General features: G+C 53.6%; 1 protein-coding gene across 2 annotated transcripts in view; it reads right to left on the bottom strand.

Moving 5' to 3' along the window:
• Window positions 1-21,157: 21,157 nt before the first annotated feature.
• The window catches only part of LOC138677453 (cornifelin homolog), a 50,335-nt gene continuing 48,493 nt past the window's right edge, over window positions 21,158-22,999 (bottom strand). For both annotated transcript variants that reach the window (XM_069767606.1, XM_069767607.1), the window contains exons 3-4: window positions 21,521-21,699; window positions 21,158-21,442 (exon numbers count right to left, since the gene is read on the bottom strand). In XM_069767606.1, the coding sequence (XP_069623707.1) occupies window positions 21,260-21,442; window positions 21,521-21,699 (362 nt within the window). In that variant the 3' untranslated portion in view covers window positions 21,158-21,259. The remainder of the gene's footprint in view (window positions 21,443-21,520; window positions 21,700-22,999) is intronic.

Genomic DNA, 22,999 nt, shown 5'->3' with positions numbered 1-22,999 from the left:
TGAGGGGGAGTGAGAGTGACCGGAGGAGTGAGAGTGCTGGGGAGAGAGCCCAGGGAGAGTGAGAGTGCCGGGAGGAGTGAGAGAGCTCAGGGTGAGAGTCCAGGGAGAGTGAGAGAGCTGAGGGGGAGTGAGAGTGACGGGGGGGAGTGAGAGTGCTGGGGAGAGAGCCCAGGGAGAGTGAGAGTGCCGGGAGGAGTGAGAGTGCTCAGGGTGAGAGTCCAGGGAGAGTGAGAGTGCCGGGAGGAGTGAGAGAGCTCAGGGTGAGAGTCCAGGGAGAGTGAGAGTGCCGGGAGGAGTGAGAGAGCTCAGGGTGAGAGTCCAGGGAGGAGTGAGAGAGCTCAGGGAGAGTGAGAGAGCTGAGGGGGAGTGAGAGTGACCGGAGGAGTGAGAGTGCTGGGGAGAGAGCCCAGGGAGAGTGAGAGTGCCGGGAGGAGTGAGAGAGCTCAGGGTGAGAGTCCAGGGAGAGTGAGAGAGCTCAGGGAGAGTGAGAGAGCTGAGGGGGAGTGAGAGTGACGGGGGGGAGTGAGAGTGCTGGGGAGAGAGCCCAGGGAGAGTGAGAGTGCCGGGAGGAGTGAGAGAGCTCAGGGTGAGAGTCCAGGGAGAGTGAGAGAGCTCAGGGTGAGAGTCCAGGGAGGAGTGAGAGAGCTCAGGGAGAGTGAGAGAGCTGAGGGGGAGTGAGAGTGACCGGAGGAGTGAGAGTGCTGGGGAGAGAGCCCAGGGAGAGTGAGAGTGCCGGGAGGAGTGAGAGAGCTCAGGGTGAGAGTCCAGGGAGAGTGAGAGAGCTCAGGGAGAGTGAGAGAGCTGAGGGGGAGTGAGAGTGACGGGGGGGGAGTGAGAGTGCTGGGGAGAGAGCCCAGGGAGAGTGAGAGTGCCGGGAGGAGTGAGAGAGCTCAGGGTGAGAGTCCAGGGAGAGTGAGAGTGCCGGGAGGAGTGAGAGAGCTCAGGGAGAGTGAGAGAGCTGAGGGGGAGTGAGAGTGACCGGGGGAGTGAGAGTGCTGGGGAGAGAGCCCAGGGAGAGTGAGAGAGCTGAGGGGGAGTGAGAGTGACCGGGGGAGTGAGAGTGCTGGGGAGAGAGCCCAGGGAGAGTGAGAGTGCCGGGAGGCATGAGAGAGCTCAGGGTGAGAGTCCAGGGAGGAGTGAGAGAGCTCAGGGAGAGTGAGAGAGCTGAGGGGGAGTGAGAGTGCTGGGGAGAGAGCCCAGGGAGAGTGAGAGTGCCGGGAGGAGTGAGAGAGCTCAGGGTGAGAGTCCAGGGAGGAGTGAGAGAACTCAGGGAGAGTGAGAGAGCTGAGGGGGAGTGAGAGTGACCGGAGGAGTGAGAGTGCTGGGGAGAGAGCCCAGGGAGAGTGAGAGTGCCGGGAGGAGTGAGAGAGCTCAGGGTGAGAGTCCAGGGAGAGTGAGAGTGCCGGGAGGAGTGAGAGAGCTCAGGGTGAGAGTCCAGGGAGAGTGAGAGAGCTCAGGGAGAGTGAGAGAGCTGAGGGGGAGTGAGAGTGACGGGGGGGGAGTGAGAGTGCTGGGGAGAGAGCCCAGGGAGAGTGAGAGTGCCGGGAGGAGTGAGAGAGCTCAGGGTGAGAGTCCAGGGAGAGTGAGAGTGCCGGGAGGAGTGAGAGAGCTCAGGGTGAGTGAGAGAGCTGAGGGGGAGTGAGAGTGACCGGAGGAGTGAGAGTGCTGGGGAGAGTGAGAGTGACCAGGGGAGTGAGAGTGCTGGGGAGAGAGCCCAGGGAGAGTGAGAGTGCCGGGAGGAGTGAGAGAGCTCAGGGTGACAGTCCAGGGAGAGTGAGAGTGCCGGGAGGAGTGAGAGAGCTCAGGGTGACAGTCCAGGGAGAGTGAGAGTGCCGGGAGGAGTGAGAGAGCTCAGGGTGAGAGTCCAGGGAGAGTGAGAGTGCCGGGAGGAGTGAGAGAGCTCAGGGTGAGAGTCCAGGGAGGAGTGAGAGAACTCAGGGAGAGTGAGAGAGCTGAGGGGGAGTGAGAGTGACCGGAGGAGTGAGAGTGCTGGGGAGAGAGCCCAGGGAGAGTGAGAGTGCCGGGAGGAGTGAGAGAGCTCAGGGTGAGAGTCCAGGGAGAGTGAGAGTGCCGGGAGGAGTGAGAGAGCTCAGGGTGAGAGTCCAGGGAGAGTGAGAGAGCTCAGGGAGAGTGAGAGAGCTGAGGGGGAGTGAGAGTGACGGGGGGGGGGAGTGAGAGTGCTGGGGAGAGAGCCCAGGGAGAGTGAGAGTGCCGGGAGGAGTGAGAGAGCTCAGGGTGAGAGTCCAGGGAGAGTGAGAGTGCCGGGAGGAGTGAGAGAGCTCAGGGTGAGAGTCCAGGGAGAGTGAGAGTGCCGGGAGGAGTGAGAGAGCTCAGGGTGAGAGTCCAGGGAGAGTGAGAGTGCCGGGAGGAGTGAGAGAGCTCAGGGTGAGAGTCCAGGGAGGAGTGAGAGAGCTCAGGGAGAGTGAGAGAGCTGAGGGGGAGTGAGAGTGACCGGAGGAGTGAGAGTGCTGGGGAGAGTGAGAGTGACCAGGGGAGTGAGAGTGCTGGGGAGAGAGCCCAGGGAGAGTGAGAGTGCCGGGAGGAGTGAGAGAGCTCAGGGTGAGAGTCCAGGGAGAGTGAGAGAGCTCAGGGAGAGTGAGAGAGCTGAGGGGGAGTGAGAGTGACGGGGGGGAGTGAGAGTGCTGGAGAGAAAGCCCAGGGAGAGTGAGAGTGCCGGGAGGAGTGAGAGAGCTCAGGGTGAGAGTCCAGGGAGAGTGAGAGTGCCGGGAGGAGTGAGAGAGCTCAGGGAGAGAGCCCAGGGAGAGTGAGAGTGCCGGGAGGAGTGAGAGAGCTCAGGGGGAGCGAGAGTGCTGGGGAGAGAGCCCAGGGAGAGTGAGAGTGCCGGGAGGAGTGGGAGAGCTCAGGGTGAGAGTCCAGGGAGGAGTGAGAGAGCTCAAGGAGAGTAAGAGAGCTGAGGGGGAGTGAGAGTGACCGGAGGAGTGAGAGTGCTGGGGAGAGTGAGAGTGACCAGGGGAGTGAGAGTGCTGGGGAGAGAGCCCAGGGAGAGTGAGAGTGCCGGGAGGAGTGAGAGAGCTCAGGGTGACAGTCCAGGGAGAGTGAGAGTGCCGGGAGGAGTGAGAGAGCTCAGGGTGACAGTCCAGGGAGAGTGAGAGTGCCGGGAGGAGTGAGAGAGCTCAGGGTGAGAGTCCAGGGAGAGTGAGAGTGCCGGGAGGAGTGAGAGAGCTCAGGGTGAGAGTCCAGGGAGGAGTGAGAGAGCTCAGGGAGAGTGAGAGAGCTGGGGGGGAGTGAGAGTGACCGGAGGAGTGAGAGTGCTGGGGAGAGTGAGAGTGACCAGGTGAGTGAGAGTGCTGGGGAGAGAGCCCAGGGAGAGTGAGAGTGCCGGGAGGAGTGAGAGAGCTCAGGGTGAGAGTCCAGGGAGAGTGAGAGTGCCGGGAGGAGTGAGAGAGCTCAGGGTGAGAGTCCAGGGAGAGTGAGAGTGCCGGGAGGAGTGAGAGAGCTCAGGGTGAGAGTCCACGGAGGAGTGAGAGAGCTCAGGGAGAGTGAGAGAGCTGAGGGGGAGTGAGAGTGACCGGAGGAGTGAGAGTGCTGGGGAGAGTGAGAGTGACCAGGGGAGTGAGAGTGCTGGGGAGAGAGCCCAGGGAGAGTGAGAGTGCCGGGAGGAGTGAGAGAGCTCAGGGTGAGAGTCCAGGGAGAGTGAGAGTGCCGGGAGGAGTGAGAGAGCTCAGGGTGAGAGTCCAGGGAGAGTGAGAGTGCCGGGAGGAGTGAGAGAGCTCAGGGTGAGAGTCCAGGGAGGAGTGAGAGAGCTCAGGGAGAGTGAGAGAGCTGAGGGGGAGTGAGAGTGACCGGAGGAGTGAGAGTGCTGGGGAGAGTGAGAGTGACCAGGGGAGTGAGAGTGCTGGGGAGAGAGCCCAGGGAGAGTGAGAGTGCAGGGAGGAGTGAGAGAGCTCAGGGTGAGAGTCCAGGGAGAGTGAGAGAGCTCAGGGAGAGTGAGAGAGCTGAGGGGGAGTGAGAGTGACGGGGGGGAGTGAGAGTGCTGGGGAGAGAGCCCAGGGAGAGTGAGAGTGCCGGGAGGAGTGAGAGAGCTCAGGGTGAGAGTCCAGGGAGAGTGAGAGTGCCGGGAGGAGTGAGAGAGCTCAGGGTGAGAGTCCAGGGAGGAGTGAGAGAGCTCAGGGAAAGTGAGAGAGCTGAGGGGGAGTGAGAGTGACCGGAGGAGTGAGAGTGCTGGGGAGAGTTAGAGTGACCAGGGGAGTGAGAGTGCTGGGGAGAGAGCCCAGGGAGAGTGAGAGTGTCGGGAGGAGTGAGAGAGCTCAGGGTGAGAGTCCAGGGAGAGTGAGAGAGCTCAGGGAGAGTGAGAGAGCTGAGGGGGAGTGAGAGTGACGGGGGGGAGTGAGAGTGCTGGGGAGAGAGCCCAGGGAGAGTGAGAGTGCCGGGGGGAGTGAGAGAGCTCAGGGTGAGAGTCCAGGGAGAGTGAGAGTGCCGGGAGGAGTGAGAGAGCTCAGGGTGAGAGTCCAGGGAGAGTGAGAGTGCCGGGAGGAGTGAGAGAGCTCAGGGTGAGAGTCCAGGGAGGAGTGAGAGAGCTCAGGGAGAGTGAGAGAGCTGAGGGGGAGTGAGAGTGCTGGGGAGAGAGCCCAGGGAGAGTGAGAGTGCCGGGAGGAGTGAGAGAGCTCAGGGTGAGAGTCCAGGGAGAGTGAGAGAGCTCAGGGAGAGTGAGAGAGCTGAGGGGGAGTGAGAGTGACGGGGGGGAGTGAGAGTGCTGGGGAGAGAGCCCAGTGAGAGTGCCGGGAGGAGTGAGAGAGCTCAGGGTGAGAGTCCAGGGAGAGTGAGAGAGCTCAGGGAGAGTGAGAGAGCTGAGGGGGAGTGAGAGTGACCGGGGGAGTGAGAGTGCTGGGGAGAGAGCCCAGGGAGAGTGAGAGTGCCGGGAGGAGTGAGAGAGCTCAGGGTGAGAGTCCAGGGAGAGTGAGAGTGCCGGGAGGAGTGAGAGAGCTCAGGGTGAGAGTCCAGGGAGAGTGAGAGTGCTGGGAGGATGAGAGAGTTCAGGGTGAGAGTCCAGGGAGGAGTGAGAGAGTGAGAGAGCTGAGGGGGAGTGAGAGTGACCGGAGGAGTGAGAGTGCTGGGGAGAGTGAGAGTGACCAGGGGAGTGAGAGTGCTGGGGAGAGAGCCCAGGGAGAGTGAGAGTGCCGGGAGGAGTGAGAGAGCTCAGGGTGAGAGTCCAGGGAGAGTGAGAGAGCTCAGGGAGAGTGAGAGAGCTGAGGGGGAGTGAGAGTGACGGGGGGGAGTGAGAGTGCTGGGGAGAGAGCCCAGGGAGAGTGAGAGTGCCGGGAGGAGTGAGAGAGCTCAGGGTGAGAGTCCAGGGAGAGTGAGAGTGCCGGGAGGAGTGAGAGAGCTCAGGGTGAGAGTCCAGGGAGAGTGAGAGTGCCGGGAGGAGTGAGAGAGCTCAGGGTGAGAGTCCAGGGAGGAGTGAGAGAGCTCAGGGAGAGTGAGAGAGCTGAGGGGGAGTGAGAGTGACCGGAGGAGTGAGAGTGCTGGGGAGAGAGCCCAGGGAGAGTGAGAGTGCTGGGAGGAGTGAGAGAGCTCAGGGTGAGAGTCCAGGGAGAGTGAGAGAGCTCAGGGAGAGTGAGAGAGCTGAGGGGGAGTGAGAGTGACGGGGGGGGAGTGAGAGTGCTGGGGAGAGAGCCCAGGGAGAGTGAGAGTGCCGGGAGGAGTGAGAGAGCTCAGGGTGAGAGTCCAGGGAGAGTGAGAGTGCCGGGAGGAGTGAGAGAGCTCAGGGTGAGAGTCCAGGGAGAGTGAGAGTGCCGGGAGGAGTGAGAGAGCTCAGGGTGAGAGTCCAGGGAGAGTGAGAGTGCCGGGAGGAGTGAGAGAGCTCAGGGTGAGAGTCCAGGGAGGAGTGAGAGAGCTCAGGGAGAGTGAGAGAGCTGAGGGGGAGTGAGAGTGACCGGAGGAGTGAGAGTGCTGGGGAGAGTGAGAGTGACCAGGGGAGTGAGAGTGCTGGGGAGAGAGCCCAGGGAGAGTGAGAGTGCCGGGAGGAGTGAGAGAGCTCAGGGTGAGAGTCCAGGGAGAGTGAGAGAGCTCAGGGAGAGTGAGAGAGCTGAGGGGGAGTGAGAGTGACGGGGGGGAGTGAGAGTGCTGGGGAGAGAGCCCAGGGAGAGTGAGAGTGCCGGGAGGAGTGAGAGAGCTCAGGGTGAGAGTCCAGGGAGAGTGAGAGTGCCGGGAGGAGTGAGAGAGCTCAGGGTGAGAGTCCAGGGAGAGTGAGAGTGCCGGGAGGAGTGAGAGAGCTCAGGGTGAGAGTCCAGGGAGGAGTGAGAGAGCTCAGGGAGAGTGAGAGAGCTGAGGGGGAGTGAGAGTGACCGGAGGAGTGAGAGTGCTGGGGAGAGAGCCCAGGGAGAGTGAGAGTGCCGGGAGGAGTGAGAGAGCTCAGGGTGAGAGTCCAGGGAGAGTGAGAGAGCTGAGGGGGAGTGAGAGTGATGGGGGGGAGTGAGAGTGCTGGGGAGAGAGCCCAGGGAGAGTGAGAGTGCCGGGAGGAGTGAGAGTGCTCAGGGTGAGAGTCCAGGGAGAGTGAGAGTGCCGGGAGGAGTGAGAGAGCTCAGGGTGAGAGTCCAGGGAGAGTGAGAGTGCCGGGAGGAGTGAGAGAGCTCAGGGTGAGAGTCCAGGGAGGAGTGAGAGAGCTCAGGGAGAGTGAGAGAGCTGAGGGGGAGTGAGAGTGACCGGAGGAGTGAGAGTGCTGGGGAGAGAGCCCAGGGAGAGTGAGAGTGCCGGGAGGAGTGAGAGAGCTCAGGGTGAGAGTCCAGGGAGAGTGAGAGAGCTCAGGGAGAGTGAGAGAGCTGAGGGGGAGTGAGAGTGACGGGGGGGAGTGAGAGTGCTGGGGAGAGAGCCCAGGGAGAGTGAGAGTGCCGGGAGGAGTGAGAGAGCTCAGGGTGAGAGTCCAGGGAGAGTGAGAGAGCTCAGGGTGAGAGTCCAGGGAGGAGTGAGAGAGCTCAGGGAGAGTGAGAGAGCTGAGGGGGAGTGAGAGTGACCGGAGGAGTGAGAGTGCTGGGGAGAGAGCCCAGGGAGAGTGAGAGTGCCGGGAGGAGTGAGAGAGCTCAGGGTGAGAGTCCAGGGAGAGTGAGAGAGCTCAGGGAGAGTGAGAGAGCTGAGGGGGAGTGAGAGTGACGGGGGGGAGTGAGAGTGCTGGGGAGAGAGCCCAGGGAGAGTGAGAGTGCCGGGAGGAGTGAGAGAGCTCAGGGTGAGAGTCCAGGGAGAGTGAGAGTGCCGGGAGGAGTGAGAGAGCTCAGGGAGAGTGAGAGAGCTGAGGGGGAGTGAGAGTGACCGGGGGAGTGAGAGTGCTGGGGAGAGAGCCCAGGGAGAGTGAGAGAGCTGAGGGGGAGTGAGAGTGACCGGGGGAGTGAGAGTGCTGGGGAGAGAGCCCAGGGAGAGTGAGAGTGCCGGGAGGCATGAGAGAGCTCAGGGTGAGAGTCCAGGGAGAGTGAGAGTGCCGGGAGGAGTGAGAGAGCTCAGGGTGAGAGTCCAGGGAGAGTGAGAGTGCCGGGAGGAGTGAGAGAGCTCAGGGTGAGAGTCCAGGGAGAGTGAGAGTGCTGGGAGGAGTGAGAGAGCTCAGGGTGAGAGTCCAGGGAGGTGTGAGAGAGCTCAGGGAGAGTGAGAGAGCTGAGGGGGAGTGAGAGTGACCGGGGGAGTGAGAGTGCTGGGGAGAGAGCCCAGGGAGAGTGAGAGTGCCGGGAGGCATGAGAGAGCTCATGGGCAGCTAGAGGGCCCGGGGGGAGCTGCAGTGGGGAGCGAGAGTGCCGGCCGGGTAGGAATGAGAGCTCAGGGGAAGTGAGAGTGCCCGAGGTGAGTGAGAGTGCCCAGGGATAGAGCCCAGGGAGAGTGAGAGTGCCCGAGGTGAGTAGCAGTGGGAAGCGAGAGTGACCGGGGGAGTGAGAGAGCTCAGGGGGAGTGAGAGTGCCCGTGGGGAGTGAGAGTGCCGGGCAGGAGTGAGAGTGACCGGGGGAGTGAGAGAGCTCATGGGCAGCTAGAGGGCCCGGGGGAGCTGCAGTGGGGAGCGAGAGTGACCGGGGGAGTGAGAGAGCTCAGGGGGAGCAAGAGTACCTCCCACACCTGCTATTCACGTACTGAGAGGTTCCACAGATGGGGTTCTCCCCCTTCGAGCTCCTGTACGGCAGGCGAGTCCGGGGACCCCTGGAGCTGGTAAGAGAATCCTGGGAAGAGGAGCCGAACCCTTCTGAAGTGTCCACAGTGGAGTATGTCATGCGCTTCCGTGACAAAATGCAGACCTTGACGCAGGTCCAGTCGAATCAGAAGCACTAGTACGACCAGAATGCCTGGGAGTGGGCCTATCAGGTGGGTCAGAAGGTGTGGGTGCTGGTCCCCGTACCAAAGGATAAGCTTCAGTCAGCCTGGGAGGGCCCATACGTCGTCCACCAACAGCTCAACCCGGTCACCTACTTGGTCACGCTTGACCATGCCCAGGGTAGGCGCAAAGCTTTCCATATCAATATGATGAAGGCTCATCACGAATGTGAAGCCTACGTCCTACCGGTCTGCAACCTGCCCAAAGACGGGGAGGAAGACCCTCTCCTGGACATGCTGGCCCAAGCCAAGGCTGGTGGGTCCATCGAGGAAGTGGAGGTAAGTGCCTTGCTATCCGAACCCCAGCAGTCGCAGTTGCGAACCAGGCTGGAACCCTTCCGGGCCATGTTCTCCAACCGACCTCGAAGGACTGAGTTAGCAGTTCATGAGGTGGACACGGGGAATCACGCCCCACTAGGGCGAACACCCTATCGGATCTCCGATGAGGTCCAGCAGGTTATGCGCCAGGAGATCGATGAGATGTTACAGCTGGGGGTGATTCAACGGTCCAAAAGCGCGTGGGGCTCACCTGTAGTTCTCGTGCCAAAGAAGGATAGGACCACCCGGTTCTGCATGGCCTACAGGGGGCTCAACGCCATCACAGCCTCTGACGCGCACCTAATGCCGCGCATAGAGGAGCTGCTTGACCGGATAGCTGGCGCCAAATATCTGTCCAAAATGGATCTGAGTCGAGGATGCTGGCAGATTCCCCTGAGCACCAAGGCACAGGAGAAGTCCGCCTTTATCACCCCCTTCGGACTGTACGAGTCCACGATCATGCCATTCGGCATGAAGAATGCCCCTGCCACTTTCCAGCGGATGGTCAACCTTCTGCTTCAGGGACTGGAGGAGTACGCTGTGGCGTACCTGGATGATATTGCTATCTTCAGTGTTAACACCTGCAGCATCTCCAGGAGGTGCTCAGGCGAATCCACCAAGCAGGCCTGACCCTCAAGCCGTGAAAGTGCCAGATGGGCATGAGCGAGGTCCACTACCTGGGGCATCGGGTAGACAGGGGCTCCATGAGGCCAGAGCCTGAGAAAGTGGATGTGATCGCGTCCTGGCCCACCTCCAGGACCAAGAAACAGGTGATGTCCTTCCTGGGCACTGCAGGGTACTATAGGCGCTTTTTTTTTCAGAACTATAGTAGCCTGGCAAAACCCTTGACGGACCTCACACGGAAGAAGCTACTTCAAACAGTCGACTGGACATACGGCTGTGAGGTGGCTTTCCGGGCTTTGAAAACAGCCCTGTGCAACTCTCCCGTGTTAAAAGCAGTCAACAGCAGTCAACCGTTCCTGATACAGACCCACACCAGCGAGTTTGGCCACGGTGCTGTGCTTAGCCATGTCGACTCGGGGAACCAAGAGCACCCCATGTTGTACCTGAGCCGGAAGCTTCTGCCAAGGGAAGTGGTCTATTCCACCATGGAGGAGTGCCTGGCCATGGTTTGGACCCTGCAACCTTTGCAGCCCTACCTGTACGGACACGCCTTCACTGTGGCGACAGACCACAACCTCCTGAGCTGTTTGCACACCATGTCTGATACCAACGGAAGGTTGCTGCGCTGGAGCCTTGCCCTCCAACAGTGCGACTTTCCAGTGAAACACAAAAGGGGCAGTGAGCATGGCAACGCAGATGGGTTGTCCCGCCAGGGTGAACCAGCCAAGGTGCGCATGGAGGAGTACCGAGAGGTCCTGCCTCCGTAGGGCAGTCCAAATGGGGGAGGTGTCACGATACTATAAATATGCCAAATTCTGAGTATACTTCTAGAAGGTTCCATGGCTTTACAGACAGACGCTGTGGGCTTTTTTGATCCCCTCCCAGCTCCTGATTACACACTCTGTGCAACGTGATACTTGTGTGCTAACAGCCCCCCACTGAGTAGTTTATGGCCCTAAGCTGGCTAAAGGCCATTGTGGAAGCGTGCTCTTTTGTTCATTTAAAAACTTAAGAGTAGGGCATAACTTGACCCCAATTAGTGATAGAGATTAGTGATAAGCAAGTATACTCGTTACTCGAGATTTCCCGAGCATGTTCGGGTGTTCTCCAAATAATTTTTAGTGCTCGGAGATTTAGTTTTCATTGCTGCAGCTGAATGATTTACATCTGTTAGGCTAGTTTCACATTTGCATTAGAATCCGCAGCGTTTAATCCGCATCTGCAAATGAAGGAAAAAACACGTGCAAACGCAGCGTTTTTTAGATGCATATGTTAACGCATGCGTTTTTCACGCTTTTCCATGCGTTTTGCATGTGTTTGCGTGTTTGTACGCATGGTGAAAAATTTAACAGAAACAATCTAGATAAACAGACACCGCCAATGGGACTACAGAGGGCGTGTATTATGGGATATCTATATATAGACCTTTGGACTACTGAAATCTTCAGATTTTGCTCCTGTATCCTGTGTCATGATGGATCTTCGCATGGAGAGATTTTATTTCAACCTGGATTTAAGCATCAAGCTGTTTCTTGCCTGTGCTTGGGAGCAACAAAGAAATAGACAACGACAGAGAAGGACACGGCGTCGGCGTTTTTGGAGACACCCCATTATTGAACTCCGGGAGAGTCGTGGAGTCTATCACACGCTCTATGCCGAGCTTAATGCCAACCCGGAGAAATTCCAGGAATATACCACATACCTCCCAACTGTCCTGGATCCAGCGGGACTGTCCCGATTTTGACAGTCAGCCCTGCGATCCCGGGCGGGACATTAGTTGTTAGAGGTCCTGATCATGTGACCACTGACTCCTTCCCTCCTGTGACCTCATCACAGGTCCTGTGCGCACGGAGCAGCCAATATGTGGTGTGCTGTGCTCAGGCTGCTCTGCAGGTGCGGGGATGAGGCTGACCGGCTGATATTGCAGCACACCTCCCAACCAGTGTTTTATTCGGTGCACGGTGTGTGTTGCCGGCGGCGAAATACACAATTAACAAAACATTATTGGGGGCAAAAAACATTATTTATTTTTTAACAAACAAATTAATTTAACTACGCCTGCTTGGGGTAGAGTGACGGAACTGGGGGGGGTGTAGCTGTGAGGCCTGGCTAAATGTGGACGATGCAGGGGTGGCAGGAGAAGGAGCAATTAAAGTAGTGGGGTCTGGGAGTTCGGGGATGGGGCTTGATGCACAAGAGGGCAGAGACGCACCGGAAGGATGAGACAAACCTGACCATTACAGACACATTGGGAGGTGAGGGGGGAGGAATTGAGATTGTCATTTGTTTTTTATTTTGTTTCCCTTTTTGGGATTGGCGCAGCGGTCTGGGGAGCCTCAGTGGGCTCATTTATTGCGGCCTGGTCGTGGTGGCCGACCTGTCAGGGTTCGTGTGCCGCTGCATGGTTGTGGTCGTGGGGAAGGCCATGCCAGGGTCCGGGTGCTGCTGCTGCATCCTGGTGGTGGTGAAAGTCATTCCAGGGTCCGGGTGCTGCTGCTGCATCCTGGTGGTGCTGAAAAGCATGCCGGGATCCGGGTGCTGCTGCTGCATGCTGGTGCTGAAAAGCATGCCGGGATCCGGGTGCTGCTGCTGCATGCTGGTGCTGAAAAGCATGCCGGGATCCGGGTGCTGCTGCTGCATGCTGGTGCTGAAAAGCATGCCGGGATCCGGGTGCTGCTGCTGCATGCTGGTGCTGAAAAGCATGCCAGGATCCGGGTGCTGCTGCTGCATGCTGGTGCTGAAAAGCATGCCAGGATCCGGGTGCTGCTGCTGCATGCTGGTCCTGAAAAGCATGCCAGGATCCGGGTGCTGCTGCTGCATGCTGGTGCTGAAAAGCATGCCAGGATCCGGGTGCTGCTGCTGCATGCTGGTGCTGAAAAGCATGCCAGGATCTGCATGCTGGTGCTGAAAAGCATGCCAGGATCCGGGTGCTGCTGCTGCATGCTGGTGCTGAAAAGCATGCCGGGATCCGGGTGCTGCTGCTGCATGCTGCTGCTGAAAAGCATGCCGGGATCCGGGTGCTGCTGCTGCATGCTGGTGCTGAAAAGCATGTCGGGATCCGGGTGCTGCTGCTGCATCCTGGTGGTGCTGAAAAGCATGCCAGGATCCGGGTGCTGCTGCTGCATGCTGGTGCTGAAAAGCATGCCAGGATCCGGGTGCTGCTGCAGCATGCTGGTGCTGAAAAGCATGCCGGGATCCGGGTGCTGCTGCTGCATGCTGGTGCTGAAAAGCATGCCGGGATCCGGGTGCTGCTGCTGCATGCTGGTGCTGAAAAGCATGCCAGGATCCAGGTGCTGCTGCTGCATGCTGGTGCTGAAAAGCATGCCGGGATCCGGGTGCTGCTGCTGCATGCTGGTGCTGAAAAGCATGCCAGGATCCGGGTGCTGCTGCTGCATGCTGGTGCTGAAAAGCATGCCGGGATCCGGGTGCTGCTGCTGCATGCTGGTGCTGAAAAGCATGCCGGGATCCGGGTGCTGCTGCTGCATGTTGGTGCTGAAAAGCATGCCAGGATCCGGGTGCTGCTGCTGCATGCTGGTGCTGAAAAGCATGCCAGGATCCGGGTGCTGCATGCTGGTGCTGAAAAGCATGCCAGGATCCGGATGCTGCTGCTGCATGCTGGTGCTGAAAAGCATGCCAGGATCCGGGTGCTGCTGCTGCATGCTGGTGCTGAAAAGCATGCCAGGATCCGGGTGCTGCTGCTGCATGCTGGTGCTGAAAAGCATGCCAGGATCCGGGTGCTGCTGCTGCATGCTGGTGCTGAAAAGCATGCCAGGATCCGGGTGCTGCATGCTGGTGCTGAAAAGCATGCCAGGATCCGGGTGCTGCTGCTGCATGCTGGTGCTGAAAAGCATGCCAGGATCCGGGTGCTGCTGCAGCTGGGACCTGGTGATGGTGGCCGACCTGTCCTGATCTGGGGGCTGCTGCTGCATGGTGGTGGCAGTGGAGGAGGTCCAAGCAGGAGCAGCGGTTGTCATGGTGGTGGCGATGGGCTGTCCTGCAGCACTCAGCGTGGTGGTGGTCCTGTAGTGGTGTCCGGCAGTGCTTGGAATGGAGGTGGCCGTGCAGTGGGATGCAGCCGAGGTCAGCAATGATGTCAAGCGTGACAGTGTTGGCACAGGTGGATATGCCGCCACTGTCTGCTGAAAATACCGACTCTGCTGCATAGTCTGCACGTAAGCACCATTGCAGGCCTGCATGACACTCAGCTGGAGATCAGGAGTAAGATGTTCCGACATGCCCTGGTCAATTTGATTGAAAAAAATGATGTGCCGGCCTCTGGAGGTCGGCTTTCACTTGGTCAAGGCTTTTGGTGACCTCCTGGATACGTGTATTCATATGGCTAATGGCAGTATCCAGTCGGTCACCCATCGCCTTGAGTCCATCATGAAAGATCGAGCTCAAGTGCAAAAACTCGGGCATGAGTGACCTGTCCGATGCCCTCTGCCGCTGCCGGGAAGAGCCCCCCAAAAAAGAGGCAGAGGACTGGGACAGGGGAACACCTGATGGACCAGCGTCCTGGTCTCCAGTCTGTGTGGCAGGCCCACTTGCTGCAGCGCTGCTGGATGGCTGGGACGGGTCCGTGGCTGTCGGATGAAGGACCGCTCAAGAACCAGGGTCAAGAGTGCTCCATGTGCTGTGAAAAAAAGGGGAAAAAACACATTACTACCAAACATTTACAAAGCGCCAACTCCTGTGGAATAGAAACATACAGATTATTGCAATACAACACAATCTAATACACCAAAAAAATAATTACGTTCTCCGGGCAAGGATTGGTCTCAAAAATGCCAGAATGCGGTGATACTTGTATTTGCGGATCCTGGCTCCAGAACCACTAGGAACCCGGCTCTCTTGACGCAGGTCCTTGTTGAAGCGATCCTTCATCGAACGCCAACGTGTTTTGACTTTCTGCACTGTTGAAAAAAACAAAAAGAATGGTTAGACAATGGACTATTGACAGTGATCACACATCCTGAGAGTTTCTCTCATCACACACAGTTGTGTGATCCTGGCCAAGGTCTCTGCTGCTTCACACTGCATTGCAATACTTACAAAATGCATTTCGGACCCGAGTCGGGGCGTTGTCCCAGCCATCCCACATCGCTTGGGCCACCTCAATCCACAACCGCCGGCTCGTCACGTTGTACGTGTGCTGCGGAAGCCGGGTGTCCACAACGGGACTCGCTCATGGACCAGGGAGATAAGGAGGTCATTTTCAATGAGGTCCTCATCCTGTTCTGGAATCTAAAAAATAAAAAAAGACATTAATGTTGGAGAGATTAACATAAGAAAAAGAAAACCGAGACAGAAATCTGGCATGAATATTGAAAGTCAAGAAAAAAAAGGAGTCAAGAAGAAAAAAGTAAAGAAAGAGGAAAGTAAAGAAATGAACATTCAAGAATAGTAAAGTGAGGATACAATAAACAGTCAGCCACGTATCCTTACACCCTGCCGCCTTGCCACCCGACCGTGACCACACTGCTCCTGCTCAGCCTCTGCCGCAGTGGAAGAAGTGCTCTAAAAAAAGGGGAAAAAAATGACCACATGTGTTGATGTGACAGTGAATACTTACCAATCTGAGGAGAATAATGATGATGCCTCTACACTGAGACAGCCCTTCAGATAGTTGTAGACAGCTATTACATCTCCTCTCAGCCTTCTTTTTTGCATCTAAAGATTCCCAGATCCTTTAACCGTTCCTCGCAGAGAATGGATCGTTAGGCTGGGAACCACGAAACCTGATGGTTTAAATGAATCATTGAATTTTGCACCTTTTTATGAAGGAGCTGTAAGTTGTCACCTCCTCCATCTGTATCTATTAAATGTTTTTGTGATATGTTAGTTCTTTTTTTATGTTTGGTTTATCTAATTTTAGTCTCCTGCGGATTGATGGATGGATATGATCTCCATTGTCTACCAGGTTCTGTGAATAAATCTATGGCTAAGAAGCCCTTGTCTCAGCACATGATATTGATCACCTGTGATGAGGAATATTTCTGGGTCTTTTACACTGTCATTGTTTTAATATTATTGCATTGACTAGGTATATTATTATAGTGTCATACACAGGCGGTATCTCCCACACTCGTATATCCTCCAGGCTCCATGGTGGTGGTGCTCGTGCGCCGGCTTGCTTAGCGCTTCTGCCCCTTGGTATCCGGCAGCTTGGCATCTCGAGCGCCAGGCTGGGGGCTTTGGCAATCGCTGTGCTCCTGCTCGCTGGTCTGGGGCGTTTGCGAGGTGGCGTGGTTGCGGCGGTGTTTTGGCCGTGGGCGCACGTGCCATTAATACATTACCATGTAAGGCCGGTCATATGATTGTCACATGACTTCTTGCTATGGAGATGAAAGGTCCTGCCTCTAATACATTACCATGCGAGGCCGGTCATGTGATTATCACATAACTTGTTAGTATGGAGATAAAAGGTCCTGCAGCCTGACTAAGAATAGTACTCCCCCCTGAGGAAGCAGAGTCAACGGACAGCAAAACGTGCGTCGGGGTTTGGGTGCTGATGTTTTAGTACCGGGTAAGATGATTTTCTGTGTATGATACAAATGAACTTGGGGCACCTTTGATGAATGTAATGTCAGATTGGTTTTGGACCTTGGGCTCTTGACCACAAACCATGCAACCCTGGGCATTATGAAATACATGAGAACACAACAGAGAGCTTAATATTCCAAAAGTAAACTATTCATAATAAACAATAACGTTTGCCTTTATAGGTTTGAAAAAGTATATCTTTATTCATATTACAATACTAAACAGGCAAACAGTTGCAAATGATAAACGCAAAAAAATTCTGGACAGATCAGATGGGCAATGATACAACCTAGCAGGGGCAGGCAAACAGAAAAATGGGGACACTCAAAATAAACATTACACACAGCCAGTTTAAATTGCTGGATTGTAAGAATACACGTTTGTGTGTATCCCAGAGAGTATGTATACAAAATATATATATATATAAAGGGCAAGAAGAGATAGTTATATCAATAAGTGTGCTCCCCAATAAATAATTGGTATGGCAGAATTGCCAAACACGTTAGGAGCCATCAGTGCCAGAAGTGCATATATCTCAGAGATGAAAAAGCTTCTTAGTCATGGATGCCAAACCCACTGCGCAGATGCCCCAACGCGCGTTAGCTGCTGCTTCGGGGGGGCAGTTCTTCTCTGATATATATATGCACTTCTGGCTCTTTATTGATGGCTCCTAGCCTGTTTTTAAATATTTTTCTTCTATTTTCCACATTTTGGTGCATTTCAATATTGATGTTTCCTGTCTCCTGTTCTTTGTTTCCACTTACTGTCCAGAACGGGATGTTGTGTTCTTTTTTCTTAGCTACCTTACCCTCAAAATAGGACATTTCATGGCGTCCACCATGATCTATGCGATATATTGGGATATCTTCATATATTCAGTACAGACCAAAAGTTTGGACACACCTAATTTAAAGATTTTTCTGCATTTTCATGACTATGAAAATTGTACATTCACACTGAAGGCTTCAAAACTATGAATTAACACATGTGGAATTATATACTTAACAAAAAAGTGTGAAACAACTGAAATTATGTCTTATATTCTAGGTTCTTCAAAGTAGCCACCTTTTGCTTTGATGACTGCTTTGCACACTCTTGGCATTCTCTTGATGAGCTTCAAGAGGTAGTCACCGGGAATGGTCTTCCAACAATCTTGAAGGAGTTCCCAGAGATGCTTAGCACTTGTTGGCCCTTTGGCCTTCACTGTGCGTCCAGCTCACCCCAAACCATCTGGATTGGGTTCAGGTCTGGTGACTGTGGAGGCCAGGTCATCTGGCGTAGCACTCATCACTCTCCTTGGTCAAATAGCCCTAATACAGCCTGGAGGTGTGTTTGGGGCCATTGTCCTGTTGAAAAATAGATGATGGTCCAACTAAACGCAAACCGGATGGAATAGCATGCCGCTGCAAGATGCTGTGGTAGCCATGCTGGTTCAGTATGCCTTCAATTTTGAAAAAAATCCCCAACAGTGTCACCAGCAAAGCCCCCCCACACCATCACACCTCCTCCTCCATGCTTCACGGTGGGAACCAGGCATGTAGAGTCCATCCGTTCACCTTTTCTGCGTCGCACAAAGACACAATGGTTGGATCCGAAGATCTCAAATTTGGACTCATCAGACCAAAGCACAGATTTCCACTGGTCTAATGTCCATTCCTTGTGTTCTTTAGCCCAAACAAGTCTCTTCTGCTTGTTGCCTGTCCTTAGCAGTGGTTTCCTAGCAGCTATTTTACCATGAAGGCCTGCTGCACAAAGTCTCCTCTTAACAGTTGTTGTAGAGATGTGTCTGCTGCTAGAACTCTGTGTGGCATTGACTTGGTCTCTAATCTGAGCTGCTGTTAACCTGCGATTTCTGAGGCTGGTGACTCAGATAAACGTATCTTCAGAAGCAGAGGTGACTCTTGGTCTTCCTTTCCTGGGGCGGTCCTCATGTGAGCCAGTTTCTTTGTAGCGCTTGATGGTTTTTGCCACTGCACTTGGGGACACTTTAAAAGTTTTCCCAATTTTTTTGACTGACTGACCTTCATTTCTGAAAGTAAAGATGGCCACTCGTTTTTCTTTACTTAGCTGCTATTTTCTTGCCAGAATACAAATTCTAACAGTCTATTCAGTAGGACTATCAGCTGTGTATCCACCAGACTTCTGCTCAACACAACTGATGGTCCCAACCCCATTTATAAGGCAAGAAATCCCACTTATTAAACCTGACAGGGCACACCTGTGAAGTGAAAACCATTCCTGGTGACTACCTCTTGGAGCTCATCAAGAGAATGCCAAGAGTCTGCAAAGCAGTCATCAAAGCAAAAGGTGGCTACTTTGAAGAACCTAGAATATAAGACATAATTTCAGTTGTTTCACACTTTGTTAAGTATATAATTCCACATGTGTTAATTCATAGTTTTGATGCCTTCAGTGTGAATGTACAATTTTCATAGTCATGAAAATACAGAAAAATCTTTGAATGAGAAGTTGTGTCCAAACTTTTCGTCTGTACGGTACATATGTATTTTTCAGGGGGTTGGTCAGGTTCCATATCCATATAGTTGTAAGGTGCTAAATGGTGACTATGCATTTTGAGATGTCATAATTACCATGCAAGAACTATTGGCAATTAGGGTGTAAACATTCTATGTTTTTACTATTGATGGTGCATAGGCAGCATCAATACTAAAAAGTAAAGCCGTGTTTAAATCACAATCTCGCTGATTGCCGGCCGCGAGATTGTGATTTAAACACAGCTTTACTTTTTAGTATTGATGCTGCCTATGCACCATCAATAGTAAAAACATAGAATGTTTAAAATAATGAAAAAAAAACACAAAACATTATATTCTCACCTTCCGAAGTCCGCCGTGGCCTTTCCCGCTCCTTGTGACGCTCCAAGAATGCCGGTACCAAGAATGCATTGCGGCAATGACCCAAGATCATGTGGCGGTCTCGCGGGAACGCTACGTGATCACGGGTTATTGCCGCTAGGCATTACTGGGAACGGAGCGTCGCGAGGCGCATCGGTAAAGGCCTGGGCTGGATCCGGGGGCCGACGGAAGGTGAGTATATAACCATTTTTTATATTAATTGTTTTTTTAACAGGGATATGGTGCCCACATTGCTATATACTACATGGGCAGTGTTATATACCACGTGGGCTATATTATATACAGCGTGGGTTGTGTTATATACTGCGTGGGCTGTGTTATATACTACGTGGGCTGTGTTATATACTGTGTGGGCTGTGTTATATACTACATGGGCTGTGTTATATACTGCGTGGGCTGTGTTATATACTACATGGGCTGTGATATATACTGCGTGGGCTGTGTTATATACTACATGGGCTGTGTTATATACTGCGTGGGCTGTGTTATATACTACATGGGCTGTGTTATATACTGCGTGGGCTGTGTTATATACTGCGTGGGCTGTGTTATATACTACGTGGGCTGTGCTGTATACTACGTGGGCTGTGTTATATACTACGTAGGCTGTGCTATATACTACGTGGGCTGTGTTATATACTACGTGGGCTTTGTTATATACTGTGTGGGCTGTGTTATATACTGCGTGGGCTGTTATATACTACGTGGGCTGTGCTGTATACTACGTGGGCTGTGTTATATACTACGTAGGCTGTGCTATATACTACGTGGGCTGTGTTATATACTACATGGGCTGTGTTATATACTGCGTGGGCTGTGTTATATACTACGTAGGCTGTGCTATATACTACGTGGGCTGTGTTATATACTACGTGGGTTGTGTTATATACTACGTGGGCTGTGTTATATACTACATGGGCTGTGTTATATACTGCGTGGGCTGTGTTATATACTACGTGGGTTGTGTTATATACTGTGTGGGCTGTGTTATATACTGCGTGGGCTATGTTATATACTATGTGGGCTGTGCTATATACTACGTGGGCTGTGCTATATACTACATGGGCTGTGCAATATACTATGTGGCTGTGTTATATACTATGTGGCTGTGTTATATACTCCGTGGGCTGTGCTGCTGTGATGTGTTGTGCTGTGCTGTGATCTGCTGACCATTGCTGAACCATGGATTCATTTGGAGAAAGCCAGGATTGGAACCCACTGGTTGCATGGCTCTATGGGGGTGTTCGGATGAGCCAGGTTGTGACTCTTGTCAACTGTCTTTGGACCTTGTATGGACTCTATGGACTGTCATCTTCCTACGCCTCTATGTGTGTGTACCACAGGTGGGATAGCGACCCTGGGAGCTCTGATGTAACATCTGCCATTATGCCGGTGAGTAAGTGGGAGGGTGAAGCCCTGTAATGTGTAACATCTTGGAAAGTTTTTCTGTGACTGTTCTACATGTTATCTGCCTGTTTTGTGGTTCAATAAAGCATTGCCACACTGTTTTACCTTCACCCTGTGTTGTCTGAGTAGCGTTATGCCCACGTTAACGGGAGAGCAGGCGTTAGGCGAGATGATCCATGGTCTATGCGGTTTCGGCTAGCGGACTTGGGTGCCCACCTACCCATTTCCCCACAACCTCCTCTGTGTTTCTTGTGCCTCTTGTGTGATATTAGTTGTCATGAATCTTTTGTCGGGTAACCCGGAACCAGGAGCTCCTTCCCTATCCCTAATGCTAGGGGCGTCCTAACTCGCTTTATTCCCCTGATTACTTCTGATGGTGAAGATGCCAGGGTCACGTACTTTGCCTTAGCTCCTGAATCCGCCCTCAGTCTGTTTTCTTCCCCAACACAGGGAAGAGGGGAGTAGTAGTGTACCATAATACACCAACCAGACTATCAAGGTAATACAAACAGGGGTAACGAAAAAAATACCAATCATACAAATATAATCACACAGACAACAGAGAAATGCACCATCGAGAGGAGGATCGGGTTATACAAAGTAGGAGAAGAAAAGGAATCACACTCAAAACCAAGCAACAGTCACAAATAAATCCACCGAACGCCTTCTCCATTAACCTCCAACATCCTCCAGCCATGCAGCATAAGCTTCTCTGACAATGAGTGCTAGCCAGGACCCAGATTATATAGGAGATGGGAGTGGCTAACAGTGAACAGCTGAGAGCCTTAATACAGGAAAGCTTCCAGGAGCTCTCAACTGAGCAGATCAACCACTGCAATGCTAAAAGAAATTTACACTGTTAAATATGAAGGTTAAGAGCTTCTAATCAGTGCAGGAGTAGGAGAAATTGGACGCTTCGGTCTTCGGGCTCCTCTCTGTTGTGATAAACCTGTGAAACCAGTACTGTGAAATGTTGATGTGGTGACCATTCGCTGTCTTCCTCTCTCCCTCCCCCAGTACTAGGACCTCCGGCCTCCTTTCGGTGGGGTCATGAGCAGCCAACTGCACAGAGCATCGACCACCAGAACTGATAAAATATTTCCTTTATTATGTAATGACTCCATTACGGCGTGAAGGTGAGGACAGGGGACAAAGCAGATGTTTGGGGTGATGAGGCTCTGCCGACTGGGTTAATACTCCACAATGGGAGCATAGCCGTGAGCCTGAGGGATAATGGGGGCATTGCTTATCAGGGTGGTGTGAGCCGTGGTTATGCTGGACGTCTGGCTTCGGACTTTGATCTCGCGGGCGATCTGGCACCAGGTGCAGGTGTAGCAACAGCAGGAGAGGACGCAGTCATTGCAGATAGACCCCTGAAAGAGGAAAATTTGGGTTACCCTGGTGTAAGGTGAAACCCCCCCCAACCCTAGAGACCCTGATGTTTCACTTACGGGAATCTTGTACCTCTCCCGGATTGCAGCTCTCATCGCAATCGTTACAGGGGGGCAGATGCCGCAGCACCAGAGGTATCCCATCAAGCGGGGGTCCAAAAGCGGAAGACACAGGCACTCTCCAAAATCGCTCGCGGTGTCACACTGCATGCATGGGAAGCACCACAAGGCGCAGCAGCCTGCAGGGAGATAATACACTTATTACCCTCCAGCCTGAAATACACAGGAGCTGAGAGGAGACGCTGCGCTTATTACCCTCCACTCCGTTATATACACAGCAGCCTGGAGAGGAGACGCTGCACTTATTACCCTCCACCCCGTAATACACAGCAGCCCGGAGAGGAGACGCTGCACTTATTACTCTCCACCCCGTAATACACAGCAGCCCGGAGAGGAGATGCTGCACTTATTACCCTCCACCCCGTAATACACAGCAGCCCAGAGAGGAGACGCTGCACTTATTACCCTCCATCCCATAATACACAGCTAGTAATTTTATATTTTACTCCAAAAAAGGTAGGCAGTGTTTACAAAGGTATAAAAAGATATAAAGAAGACAAATATCATATGTACGATGCAATTACAAATAAAAATGGGATTGAAGTTGCAAAGAACACTTATATTTCCTTATGTCATCTTATTTCATGGCTGACCGTGTGCTGTGAAGGAGGGGCGAGCATATATCTATATGCATCACAAGTCTGTATAGCAGCTAGACCCCCGGACAAAGACACTGAAGACTGCTCGCTTCCCTTATTTCCTAGCCTAAACCCAAGGCACTTCCCTTGTGGTGACCTCACTTAGAGGCTGAAACCTCCCCTTTTACTTAGTGTTATGACAACCATTTTTCTACCTAGCTCGCTGTATAAATCTCGTATACGAAATACACCAGGATCACGGGGTGCAGCACGTCAGGGCGATTCTTTTAAGTGTAACACAGCGTACTTACATGAACCGCTTATTGAGAAACCCGCACTTTGCACTCATTGGGTTTAGCTTCTAGTGACTTCAGAGAGTTATAGATCTCCGATGGGCATCCGGAATATAGAATTCTTATATCTCTAGCAATGATCAGTGCCAATATATATATAACCTTGAAAGAACAATCGAATCTCATGCTTCTGTACCAGTTTTAACCAGTACCAGGTGGGAAGGGGGGAATGAGTAGGGTAGGGAGACTGATCTGCCCGCAGCATAGAACCATATAAATTCTTGAGGGAGGGGTGTAATGAAGGGTTTAGGATTCACACACACAGGCAGAGTGGGAAGAGTGGTCGGAAAGGCCCACAGCGTGTGTCTGGAAGCCATGGAACTTTTAGGGTGATACTCAAACATGGCATATTCCCATTATCGTGACACCCCATAATACACAGGAGCCCGGAGAGGAGACGCTGCACTTACTACCTTCCACCCCGTAATATACAGCAGCCCAGAGAGGAGACGCTGCACTTACTACCTTCCACCCCGTAATATACAGCA

The sequence above is a fragment of the Ranitomeya imitator genome, chromosome 4 (genome assembly GCF_032444005.1).
Source record: "Ranitomeya imitator isolate aRanImi1 chromosome 4, aRanImi1.pri, whole genome shotgun sequence".
NCBI lineage: Eukaryota > Metazoa > Chordata > Amphibia > Anura > Dendrobatidae > Ranitomeya > Ranitomeya imitator.
This window is presented reverse-complemented; position numbering and strand designations above follow the sequence as displayed.